The 13,557-nt window shown below is 39.1% G+C and overlaps 1 protein-coding gene across 4 annotated transcripts in view; it reads left to right on the forward strand.

Moving 5' to 3' along the window:
- The window catches only part of ABCA4 (ATP binding cassette subfamily A member 4), an 84,406-nt gene that overhangs the window by 40,606 nt on the left and 30,243 nt on the right, over window positions 1-13,557 (forward strand). For 3 of the 4 annotated variants that reach the window (XM_040610779.1, XM_040610776.1, XM_040610777.1), the window contains exons 15-19: window positions 292-514; window positions 2,348-2,569; window positions 4,470-4,674; window positions 7,281-7,379; window positions 11,392-11,616. In XM_040610779.1, the coding sequence (XP_040466713.1) occupies window positions 292-514; window positions 2,348-2,569; window positions 4,470-4,674; window positions 7,281-7,379; window positions 11,392-11,616 (974 nt within the window). The remainder of the gene's footprint in view (window positions 1-291; window positions 515-2,347; window positions 2,570-4,469; window positions 4,675-7,280; window positions 7,380-11,391; window positions 11,617-13,557) is intronic. The other variant, XM_040610780.1, reaches the window with a different exon arrangement.

Raw genomic sequence — 13,557 nt, forward strand, 5'->3', positions numbered from 1 at the left:
GAGTCACCACATTTTGTAGCCTTCAGTAACCCTCAGAACCTCTTTGTAAAATAAAAATAACATTTGTCTGTCTCATGGGAGTGTAGCAACCATTAGTTCATTAATTTTCAGGTTGCTTGTGAACTTCACAATGTGTGAACAATGTGTTGTTGACATTTAGACTGAGAATTTCCAGCCCGTTTTAACAAATCCATTCTTCTCTACTCCTTTTCCTTTTTGTTCATGCTTTTCATGTCAATATTTCATTGTTTTACCTAAATTTAATTCATTTCTCCCTTCTTGCTTTGGTAGCTTCATGATCACCTTAAACCGCGCCTTTCCCATCTTCATGGTGCTAGCTTGGATATATTCAGTTTCCATGACGGTGAAGAGTATAGTGCTGGAGAAGGAAATGCGTCTGAAAGAGGCTATGAAGAACCGGGGTATAACTAATGGGGTGATTTGGTGCACTTGGTTCCTAGACAGCTTTGTCGTGATGGCTGTGAGCACCTTCCTCCTCACAGCACTGATTATGGTAAGGATCGCTACTCTCAAACTCACCATTGTGTTTGTACTGCTGATACTAGTTTGCTGTTGAGAAAGAACAGTAGCCATTCATAGGGAATGTGAATGGCTGGTGGCCTCTTCTGATCACAGCAGGCAGCAGGCACATTCTTCTAAGCAGACCTAATGACAGCACTAGCACTTGGCAGAGACAGAAAGATAAATTCACTAGGAAGATTTATTGTGGTATCCCCCCCAGAACAGTACATCAAGCTGATTACTCTGTATATTTTATTTCCTGTAGACAGAGGCAGATCTCTCAAGAAATAATAATTTTATTCAAATAGAAGGGATCATAATATGAAGAATTTTAATCTCTTAATTCACCATATGTGATTCATTTATAATATTCAGTGCTTGCCTGCTTAGAATTGATGCCACTATTTCAATGGAAAAGGAGACTGCAAGGGCAGAACTTACAGGACAGTCTGAAAAAAAAACCAAAACAAACAAAAGCCAAAACCAAAAATCTTTTAGCTCTGTGACTCAGAATTTCTGTAATTTTTCTAACTTTTCAGGGCAATTTGGATGTTGTCTCTAAGGACTACCTCTTACCTCTGTTACCTGAGAACCAAGCTCCTCCTGGCTGCTATATTTAGTTATATAAAGCTTTACATTTTTATAAGGAATAATGCCCTTGCATCTTTTCTGATGTGGGGAACTGGTATTGGTATAAATGCATAGTTAGGGTTCAATCTCCTCTATCTTATCAGCCTGCCCTGATGAATCCTAGTTACTTGTGGTTTCATTACAGCTTGGGTGGATAGAGAAAGCTTACTTTATTTGCTACACTGGTTTAATTAAAAATGAGGAGGTAGTTAATACCAGAGAGGAATGTGCTTATACCTGTAATTTGCTTCCTTTACTGGATTTCGCTGTGCCTGTGTGACGCACCTTTGTAAATACATTCTTAGGAGAGATTGTATCACTGTTGATAAAGAAATCGGTCTCAGAGGCCCACTGGGACATTGCAACAATATTGAGACCGGTTTAGGGCTTTATTGATCTATTTGAGCCTTATATAAGGGTCAGAACAAAGTTGAGCCTAATAAATAGATCTCAGCATTGTTTTTTAAGAGTAAATAAATAATCAGCAGCAGTACATGCTCTTCTTGAGAGGGAACATTTAATCTACAAAAGCTCTAAACAAGAAAGGTCCATTAAAGTTCACTCTGTGGGTTAGTTAGTACGGAAGGATCTCTGAGAAACTACACTTGGACTCCTCAGCTGTGATAAGCTTCTGGAGTCTGAATACCATGTATGTGCAGAAACTCTATAGTTTTCCTGGGGCTTTTTTTGTTTTTTCTTTGGGTTTTGGTTTTTGGTTTTTTTTATGAAGATGCATTTTGTTGGACTTCCTTACATTGTCTTTCCTGCACATTGAGCAAGTGGATAGAGGAGATCAATGAAAATTTATTATGATAGTTCAAATAGTTTTATTTACAGTGTATGAATTTCCAAGCAGGCACATCATGCTTGGAATCATTTGCTTATTAAGACAGGGACAGAATGTCTGTTTTCAAGCAGTTATGATCTTAATTCAGTCATCAAATATGAATATGAACTCCACAGCCAGTTGTGCTAACCTGAAATCACAGTCCAGGAGCAGGGATCAAGTTAGTTGAAGGATTTGTTACTGTAATGATCTCAGGTGTTGAAACTACTGCCTGAGAGAGTTAGAAGTCATATCAGGTAAGGAAGACTGGCCTATTACATGTTACATGTCAATAGCAATTCTGACCTTTCCTGCTAGTTCAGAAAGTGGCAGTACTTCTAAATTTTTCTGTTTTCCTTTTGCTTACAGTTTGGACAAGTACTACATTATAGCAGTCCGCTTCTCTTGTTTCTATTCCTACTGACGTTCATCACAGCCACCATAATGCAGTGTTTCTTGTTCAGCACCTTCTTCTCCAAAGCAAATCTAGCAGCTGCCTGCAGTGGTGTCATCTACTTCACCTTGTACCTGCCCCACATTGTCTGCTTTGTCTGGCAAGACCACATGACTATTAATCTGAAGATCCTAGCAGTAAGTCTTTCACAGATTATATGGTATCTTTGGGTTCAAACTTTAGCTGCCCTTCTCACTATGCATATGTAAGTAACAAAGCATTGCACACCTCTCTCTTCCTTTCTGCTTTTTTGATCCAGAGAGGGAGACCTCTGAATCTCTCTCAAATAATTAGGGATTGCAAGTGAATAAGCAGACCTACTGACCAAGAGATATTTTCATGGCTTTTAGAAAACTCAGTAAAAATTATTTTACTTTTTGAATGCTAGGAGATTAGCATAATGTTCAAAAAATTTTGAACACTTCCTTATAATTCAGCTATGTTTATTATATACAAAGGCAATTCACAAAATGGGGACAGTTATCTTTCTCGTGTGCCATAACCTAATTAACAGGGTAATGTCTAAGGATGAGAAGACCTCAGGTTCACATTCCTTCTTTACCTGAACAGAATTAGGATTTAAACCCAAGTACCAAAGTTCTGTAGAAATACCTTCTGCGTAAGAAGTTGTGGACATTCTCCATGCAGTGCTTCCTTGTTGGTTCTCTTCCATTATAGGTAAAAAACATAACAGTTCAGTGGAGATGGAAACTTCTTGCCGTTTTTTGAAATGGAACTGTGAACTTAAAATGATTTTCCATTGCTCAATGAATCAGGAAAGGGGAGCAGGTGTTTGAATCCACTCTCCCCATCTCTGCTGAGCATTCTAACAACCTTGGTAAAAGAGAAGTACTGTCTTTTCCTCTTGCACTAGGAAATGTAATGAAAAAGAAAACAAAACACTTTAAAGGCTATAACTAAGTGTAAATGTGGCTGTGAATCAGCATGCTTAATTGATGTACTGTATAGATGTAGTTCTACCAAGTAAGGCAATAATTGCAAAGTTTGATCCTGTCATTAAGTCAGGAAATGAGTAGGGTTGGCCTCTTACAAGTTCTGATTTGGGAAGAAATCTTGAGACTAGTGCACAGTCTAAGCATAAAGACAACTTTCTCCTCTTCCTAAAGTGGAGGAGGAGACATTCTGGTAAGAAAGGATATTTGCTGGCCAGAAATCATTAATATTTTTCTCTGTTCCTGTTACATTTAGTCTTTTATTGTTCAGAGGTTGGTCTTCAAAGAAGAGCTAATTACAAGGGATGATAAGGGGTGGGTTGTCCATGTGTCAGGGGCCTGAAGAAAAACAATTTTTTTTAAGAACAAGTAAATTAATTGAATGATGAATGTATTGCTGAAAACTAAATATTTTTTTACTTAGCCCACTATGATAATGCTTCACTGAGAGTTGCTGTCGGGATCCCTCTTGTCCCCTCATTTTCCTAAGGTCTGACATTCCTGGCTGAACTACATATCCTGTGAAACAGCTCTATATCATTTCTTGCTCTTTTTTTGCAATACAACATTGAAAAGGATGTTTGAATCCTGTACTGTTTTATTGGTTTGTTGTGTGAGAACCAGGTAGCAGACACACCAACGGAGGGGTTGGTTGTGGTTTTCCTTATCCTGAGCATCTGGTGTACTTTCTGCCTCGATACTCAATAGTGGCCCTGCCCCATACACTCAGGAAATATTTTCTTTCTCCATGGTAGGCAAAAGTGTACACTGCAGATTTCTAGATGCATCTATAGTATTTTCAGAACAGAGATGTCAATGGGAAAAAACAAGCTGTGAAGGTTACCTAGTAGCTAAAGAAAGTACAGCCAAGGTTTAATTCAGTCTATTATGGCTAAATACTGCTTAGAATTGCTGCCATTCAGAGGATTAAATATCCGGGTCCAATATAGTGTGAAAACGCTTCTTCCTGATCAGTTGTTAGGCATTATCAGTTTTGAAGTCCAGTCCCTGAAGGTCATCGTTTTTTTGTGCTTACTTTACAAAATGTCCCTCTGAGTTGAATATTTTTTTTTCTTTATTCCAGAGTTTGCTTTCTCAAGTAGCTTTTGGTTTTGGTACAGAATATTTGTCACGCTATGAAGAGCAAGGTCTTGGCCTACAGTGGGGTAACATCAGAACCAGTCCCTTGGAAGGAGATGAATATAGTTTTCTTTTTTCCATTAAAATGATGCTTTGTGACGCTTTTATTTATGGAGTACTTTCTTGGTATTTTGATAATGTTTTTCCAGGTATGTCAATTTCTTATTCATACAAGGTAGTGGTATTTGTTATAAAATGTGTTAGTCTAATCACTGAGTATTGCTGTCAGGAAAAGGGTATTTGACATTGCAGATTGTGAGTCTTATCCAGTATAGCACCACTGATTATTAAGGACTTCCACTTTTCTCTCTTTTCTTTTTCCTTTCTCTTATTTTAGTCCTGAAAAGGAGGAAAGAGTGAGGAGGATAACATTACTGGTCCTTTTGAAATTTAAATAGAAAATAATTATCAAAATATAATCTGTTAAAAGCCAATTTGTGTGTATATTTTTCTTTTGAGAAGTTTCAACCATGTCTAGTGAGAATTTTTAAATTTTTTGAAAATATAGAAATAACAGTCCTAGTTCACATAATACTATGGCCACATTAGGCCACCTGTTTTTTAAAGGATAGTATGATTTCCTGAGGTGAATATTGTGTCCTAGACAGCTGTGAAAGTTCCTATGTGGATGTATTTTATTTCTAAATGGGAGTCCTAGTTCTAGTGCGAGTTCACAGAAGGATTTCCTTTCTTATCAGTTACAAAGTTTGGGAACTTTTTATGAGAAAATGGTTTGTCCTTGTAGCTTAAATTATTATCTTCTTATTGAATATTATTACAATATAATAAATGCAGATTCTTATGCTGTACAAGCAAGTGAGCTTTCTTTTCTTTTCATTAATTTATTACTCCTACATGTGAACTACAGTTCCAGGATGTGTTTCTTGGCAGATTGCTTTTTTCTCTTTTTTCCTTTTTTTAAAAACAAAATAAAACCTCACTTTTTGCTTGACTGGTTACTCAGAATTTGAGACCTTGCAGATTTTTTAGCTGTGAAGGGAAACTAATGATGGATAAGGGAGTATGGTGCTTTTCTGCACATATCACAACAGTTAATCCAAGTCAAGAAAAGAAGGGTTTGTTAAATGGTTTTAGATGAGGATTTTTTGCTTCAAAATTAACATATTACTGTAAGACTGCTTTATTTCTGTCCCTACCAAAGTGAGCTATGCTACACCAAATTAATGCCTGTAAAGTTTTTAAGAAATGTGTCCTCACAAAGAATTTTAATGCAATTTTGGCATACTTATTTTCAAAGATGATGTGCAGTAACTTTCCTAGAAGCTCCTCTTTAGAGACGCCTGTGTTGCAACCCTGTTTAACTCTCTATTTAAAAAAGAATGGACAAACAACGTACATTTCAATGAATACAGCAGGGATTAAATAAGATGGGTTTCTTTGCTCATGGATCCCAGTTGGTGGTTTTTTCAGCCAGCATTTTACACAAAATTAATGCCTCTCAGGACTTCTATTCATTAGTTTCAGTTCTTCCCAATATTTGCTCTGAGTGTCTCCTTGGCTTTCTGTTCCTCTGTTTCTGTAGAATTTCTCATAGCATTTCTGTCACACACACGAAGACCTACCAAATCAATGCTGTAGTCTTTGAGGTTACTATATGAGTTCCCTAGCTAATCCTTTGAAACATATGGTTCAGCTCTTGCTCGAGTTTTCTCTACAACCAGCCACTCATTGGCACACTGGTCCTTTGGCTATTTGAGCATTCTGCTCCATAATGGAGTTCCCTTGGGTTTTGCATTCATCCTGAATGAGAAGCGGTTGTATTAGCCACTAGCTTCAAAGAGGTATAATCCAGTCCATAACAAGTGCAAGGCAAACTGCTTATGGATGCAGACAGAGCATTTGTGTGCATTAATGGGAGCACAAGTGGTTGCCAGAAATACAGGGTACTTTTGGTAAGCCAGAAATAGGCAGATGCTTTCATGAACAGTGGTTTTCGGTATGGAAAACCTGACCATCTTTGAGTGAGCATCACAAATTCCCTTTGCTTATTTTGCAAGAGTAGCACAAGGCCAATAACATCTGGGTTCCCAAGGATGACAGTTGTAAACATAGTAGCTCAAATCCCTGCATTCTATAAAGCAATATGATCCAGGACAGCAGTATTGACTTGCACTAACTCTGGTCTGACCTGACAAGAACTAATAATGTTACTTTACTTTTTCTTTTCAAAACAATTAACGTGTGACCAAAAAGCCCATTTCTCCTTAAGAAAAGGATTACTCTATTGCCACTTTTCCTGCAAAGCTGTGTGCTGAAGTAACAGCCAGAGTCGCTTTTCTCATTGCCAGTTGTGAATTCAGGCCCAGGGTAATAAGTGTAAATATAATAAGCTTTTCACTCATGTCAACCCTCAAGTGTTAAGTGGGCCTTAAAAGAAAAACCCCGAGTGGGGCTGGGATCCCATCTTAAGCAGTCAGGGTGTTCCTTGACAGCTGTTGACTGGTTAGTGAGGATTCAAATTGTCCCTGTGTAAGGAGTAGCTTCATTCTGTAATTAAACCACATTCTACTTAAGAAAAAGTAAGGCAAATCAGATCACATGGTTTTTGAGTGTTTTACTCCTGTCTAAAAGAAAAAGAACTATATGCAAACAAAATCTGTTCTGTCAGGTGGATGGTTTGACCTTCTGATATGCAAGGTGTATATAATTATAGCTCAGGCTTTGCCTAGATGAATTTATGCCTACTGAGGAATGTCTTTATGAAGTGCACTTTACCTGCTTATTTTTGTTTTAGGGGACTATGGGCTACCACAGCCCTGGTATTTCCCTGTGCAGGAATCTTACTGGCTTGGCTCTAGAAACCCAAAAGCTGAGAAAACAGCAACTGCTGATGGTGAGTTCTTCTAAAACTTCAGTGTTGAGAAATACCTTCAAAACCACTGATCCGCTTAGAGGTGACTGCGTAACATTTCTATTACCTGAGCTGCTCCAAAGATTAGAGACAGCCATACACTGGGAATCTCAGCAGGTGCCTTTGAACTTGGAGTGGCCTGCTATTATTAGAGTTATTAGAGGTGAGTCACTGTTCCATCTGAGAGCCTTTAAGGCATGAGTTAGCTAGCAACATCAAACCCCCGCTCTCTAACTAACACTCTTTGAGACATTCAAGGAGTCCTTACTGCTCAACACAGCATTTGTGAAATGAGTCAAAATGAAATACAATGTTGATCTTACTTATGCTGAGGCTCCCCCATCTTTCTCAACCTGATTCTTTTCCATCTAGTTTAATAGTAATTTAAGTCTGTTTACTTTGGTTTTGTAAGCAAGATCAAAATTTATGACACCCTTGGACCAACTTGAATGAGTACAGAATTCCTGCTTCTGCAGATTTTTTTCTGTGCATTGATACTGGATTAGTTAAGAACAACATCTAGGTGATTGTATGTAAATAGGAATTAATGCAGACTGATGACTGATGACTGGGATAAAGGCTTGTTGAAGGTGGTGTTCTGAAGTCCGGCTTAAGTTTACAAGGTAACAGTGATATCAATCAAAATGACAGATGAAGAAAATTTCTTCAGTCTTCTCATTACCAGTCTTACCTTTCATCAACTCAGACAGACTGCTGCCAAGGCAGTCCGATCTCAGGTTGATACCTATAAACCAGAAGGGAGTTAATCCTTCCTGTGAAGTCCACTGCTCACAGGTATTGATCAGAAAAGAGGAGGTTATAACATTGTTGGTTTTTTTGAAGAGGCTGTGCATTCTGAGGGAATGACCAGATTTTCCTTTTGACTTTCTGTGAGAGTATTCAGAATGGTAGAGGATTTTTAGACATTATGGAGTCTGTTACCTGCTTCGGCTTCACAAATGCTGCCACCAGATTAGAATTTGACTGTATAGGAAGGAGGAGGAAAGAGCCAAAGGAGGACCTGGAGCATGTTTGTAGATGAATGCAGAATTTCTGAAGACCCGGATAAGATGTCAGCCACTACATCTCAGCAACTTTTCAGTGGAATTTGGGCATATCCTGCACCAGAGCTCCTTTGAATATCTCAGATTTGGAGCACAGTTACATACAGTATTTTAACGGTTTCTATTTATTTAGTGTAAGCCTAAATTTAGTAGAAATGAAATTTATTTTCCAGTTATCTTAATGCCTTGTAAGTTCTATGTGTTCTTTACTATACTTCCAATACAAGGTGGACTCATGGTTTCTTGGTACCCAAACTAATGGTTGTGAGAAGGCTTGAAAACCCCACAATATTCAGTTGCTCAGGTAGGTCAGCAATAGAAAAGTTCATGGCTACTACTTTATTGCCTTATTTCATTTATTTTATGAGGCTTTAGTAGCATTTTTTAGGTTACTTGGATAAGACATTTTACTTAATTGAAGCCTAGAGTTTATTTTGTAGGTGACACTACATGAGAAAGCTGTGCTGATCTAACAGCTCACTGTTGAGAAAAAATGGAGCTATCTTGCAGTCCATTTCACAGCTCTCATCCTAGTTCTGATGATGCTTATCAGTCTCTGGTAAGATTAAGAGATAGATCTTTCTGGAAGCCATTCCCAAGAACGTGAAGGACAAAGTGATAGGTAATAATGAATGTGGTTTTACCAAGAGTAAATCTTGCCTAACCAGTCTGATTTTCTTCTGCGATGACTGGATCAATGGACAAAGGGAGAGCGGTGGATGCCATTTAACTTGAGTTTAGCAAGGGCATTAGTACAAATTCGCATAGTATTGTGATACCCAAATTGAGGAGATAGAGGCTGCTTGAGTGGACACTAAAGTGAGTAGAAAACTGACTGAACTCTTGGGTGCAAAGGATTATGATCAGCAGTACAAAGCATAACTGGGGACCACGTATTATTTGCAGCGGTCGTACAAGGACTGACGCTGGACTTAATACTGTTTTTAATGACTTTATTAACAGCCTGAGTGACGGGATAGAGGACATTATAAGCAAGTTTGTGGAAGATACCAAATTGGAGGGAACAGTGGAGTGCAGGGCAGCCCTTCAGAGGGACCTCAGAAGGCTGGAAACACGGCTTTATAGGAACCTCATGGAGTTCAACAAAAGTAGATGCATAATACTGTGTCTGGGATGGAATAACTCCACAGGACAGCACAAACTGCCCACCACCTGGCTGGCTGGAAGCTTTGTAGAAAAGGTCTTGTTGACAACATTTTGAACATGAGCCATCAATTGTGTCTGTGTAGCCAAGAAGACCAGATGCATCCTGAACTTTATTAGCAGAAGTATAGCCATCAGTTCAAGGGAAGTGATTCTTCCCTTCCAGTCAGCACTTTTGAGACTGCGTCTGGAGTACTGTGTTGTCCACTTTGGGGATCCTCTTTGGAAGGAAGACATAGAGTTACTGGAGGGAGCTCAGTAAAGAGCCACCAAGTTGATTAGGAGCTGGTGCATATAGCATATGAGGAGATGCTGAAAGAGCTGGGTCTGCTTAGCCTTAAGAAAGCTAAGAGCTAGACTTCTCCGATGTGCCTAGTGGAAGCATGAGAGACAATGGATATAAGCTGGAAAACAGGAATTCTGATACAACATGAGAAAACAACTATTTATTGTGAAGGTAGTTAGAATGCTGGAACAAATTGCTCAGAAAGTTTGTGAAATCTCCATTTTTGGAGATAGTTCCTGTGATCTAAAGTGGCCCTATTTTTTGAGGATTGAACTGGAGATCTTTGGAAGTCCTTTCTGATCTAAATTATTCCTCCCTTCTACAAAACATTGCCTTGCATTATCTCAAGCAGGGACAGTTGGAAAGGTCGTGTCTGATTAATTCCTTTGTAGGAGACACGTGATTTTTACCTGTTTGAAGAGCTAAGAGTCTTCAGTGCCTCAGCTTACAGGAACTACTTTAGAACTTTTCTCAGTTCATATCTTTCCTTAAAGGCCAATACTAAGCATTGTCTTAATCTATCATAACTGGTTAATGTGTTGGGAAGAAAACGGGGTAAGAATGTCAGATCATGTAAATGTACAGCTGAAAATGAAGCTAAACATGTAAATTATCTTGGTACTTTTAAAAGTGCCTCTTTCACTGCACTTTTATATCTCCCACTGCCATTTTAGGTGAAGTGATGAGCTTGTTTATGTTGCTGTTTGAGCACTAGGTAATTTCATACAATTTTATGGGCTAAAACGTCTTAGAGCAGAAGGTTTTGGTGAGATTTCACAATAAAATTAAGTCCTAGGCCATCTGATAAGTTACAATTGTGCTAGTTGCACTCTAGGCTGCCAGCTTGAATTTGTGTTATGTAAACAGTTTTCTGTTTACATAGGTTCCCTCTTCTTGCATCACTGTTCTTGCTGCTTCAAGCCTGTCCCCATTAGTGATTTTATGTGACTCTTTTCCTCTGTGCGACAAGGTCTAAGACCAAATTGGAAAGCCAAAAATTCTTGTACAAATGTTAACACCAGCTCATTCACTCTGGCCTGAAGCTAGTCTCTTAATCTAAACAGCAGTTTAGCAGTTTGCTTTTTATTTAAACTTTTTATTTTGTTTTTCTTCCTCTCACCCCCTGTAAGTCTGGGAAATGTTTGTAGGACCTTTCTCTTCATGTGATGAAGAACTTGGTCTAGAGCTGCATGGACAAAAATATAAAGCATGTACTTAATATTAGTCTGGATCTTCTACTCTGAGTCTATAATTGCAAAATTGTCAGTTGTCTTCCTTAAATATCTGTTCCTAACACTGTGAAGCAGATTTTAAGCTAGATGGCTTTGAGTACTGTGTTCTTAACCCAAGTAAAGCACTGATGATTAATGCTCTTGGAGAGTTCACAGCTTAGGACTACCTCCTTCCTCAAAGCACCTCTAGAGATAAGAGGAAATTAAATTTTTGTTAATTAAATGTTGGTTACTTTTGGTTTATATAGAAAAAAGCCCAGAGTCAGAAGGCTGTGTGGATCAGAAGGTCATGGAAATGGAAGAAAATGAAATCAGAACAAAGAAATCTGAAGAACCTGAAAAGCCAGAAGCAAAGGCTGACAACCAGGGGGCAAAGGATGGTAAAAACAAACAATGTAAACACAAACAAGAAAAACAACCCGTCAAGCAGGGGAAGCCTAAGACAGATGTCCAGGACAAAGATGAAATTAATAGTAAGGAAAGAGAGAAATCTGAGTACTTCGGAGATACTATACTCATTGTACTTCATAACAAACTAGGCGTAGGAGTGATTGGAGTCCAAGAGCCCAGTAGGCTACAGGGGATAGCATACCACTGCCAGAGCTAAGCTCAGGAGAGGCACTGACTGTCCCAGCTACCCTCTTACTGATTCCTCTACACTCACAGTTCCTTACAGTATTTTAGCCACCATGTGTAAGAGAGCTGCCTTCTAGAAGAGATCTGTAACTTGTTTTTTACTGTGCAAATGCAGGCTGTTTCTATGGCAAGTTAGTGTTCATGCTGAGGGAAGCCTCAGACACACATACATTGAATTCTTAGAATTAAAGAGAGCCATTACTTCAATAAAAATACTTATGCTGAGAGGAATGTTCTTCCCTCCTAGACACACACACACCCACACACCCCCTCCCCCGCAACTTTAGTGTGTCTTGCATCTATAGGGAAAGGCAGGTTTCAAAGGGATTTATCTGAAGTGCTATGTGTCTGCAGCCTTTTCTGATGCTGACATTAGCCACCACCTAAGAATTCCTGAATGACCTGCCTTGTTTTCAATTCCTAATGTCTTCTTTTGTGGGGAGCCAGAGGAGTTTTCTGTATGTGATGCTCAGAGGAATGCATGTGGATTCTGTAGCAAAAGTAACTGCACTGACAGCTCTGAGCCCACTCCGACTCTCTTGAAAAGCTAGAGATAAAAGCTAGGGTCATGAGAACTCCTCACGTAGGCACTGAAAACATGCATTCAGGATGAATGAAAACAGGACAGGACTTCAAAAGAAGAGAGAGGCAGAGGGCAAAGGTTATTTCAGCCAGTCTTCTCCTAGTACTGCCTTATCTTTGTGGTGCTGTACTCGTCAGCTCCCAGATTCCAGCGGCTCCATGGCCAGAGGAAGGGCTTTGCCTGTCACTGCGCACAAAAAACTGCCTTCCCTTTCAGCCAGCCACACAGGAACTGGGAGACTGGAGAAGCCAGGAACAGACCTGGTATAGGTCAAGGACAGTTTCCCAAATGGCTTCATGTAACAGCTAGTGCTTCATATGAGAGTAATGGGATGGGAAATGGAGAGTAGTTCCAATGGCTTAACTCTATGCAGTCCAATACTAGCATGAATTAGCAGAGCAGGGAAGACACACCATAAATCTGTCCAAATTACTTCATATGTTTTAAGCAGAGCTTTCACCAAAGCCCCATCCACATCTCCCACAAATGCTGCCATCTCTGAAGAAAGACCTAAAAGGCCCAAAATTGCACTGAGGGAACAGGTTCAGAATAGAGAAATATGAATCACAAAAAAAGTGAGCTCAACCCTCCACCAGTGTCATTCAGGTGATGCAAAGCAGGTACTGAGGGATATCATCGGAGAATTTATGTCAGAACTTGTCAGTGAGTCTTGAAGGCAAGTATGAATTATGCTTGTGATAGATACAAAACCAAGGACAGTACCTCAGTTTCCAATAGATGCATAACTATCTAGCCAGACTCCATGTGAACTTTTGGGAATACAGGGGTGTTTGTTGGCCCAGTAAAGTAAAAGGAAACCTAGATTTCTTCACAAAGCAAAAGAAAAGTTTGTCATAAACATAATTTTATTTAAAATAAAGCTACCCATTCTAGATAAATTATTTCGGCTGCTCTGTAGTATACACAGCTCTCTCATGTATGACATATTCAGGACATTTTCCTGAGTATTGTTTATAATGTCTGTCATACAAGCCACTGATGGAGGTGGGGCTGGTTTCACCCAGATGGCATTGGCTGCTCTCCACACAGGCCTGCTGGGTACTGAACAATTTAAGTAAACTGTAGTTGCAAAACAAGCCTCCCTACAAAGCCTTGAGCATTCTGTGTAAACAAAAGTGGACAGGGTCTTTAGTTTAAGTTTCTTAACTTCCATAATTCACATTGCCCAAGGGCT

This window comes from Falco naumanni, chromosome 11 (genome assembly GCF_017639655.2).
Source record: "Falco naumanni isolate bFalNau1 chromosome 11, bFalNau1.pat, whole genome shotgun sequence".
NCBI classification, from domain to species: domain Eukaryota; kingdom Metazoa; phylum Chordata; class Aves; order Falconiformes; family Falconidae; genus Falco; species Falco naumanni.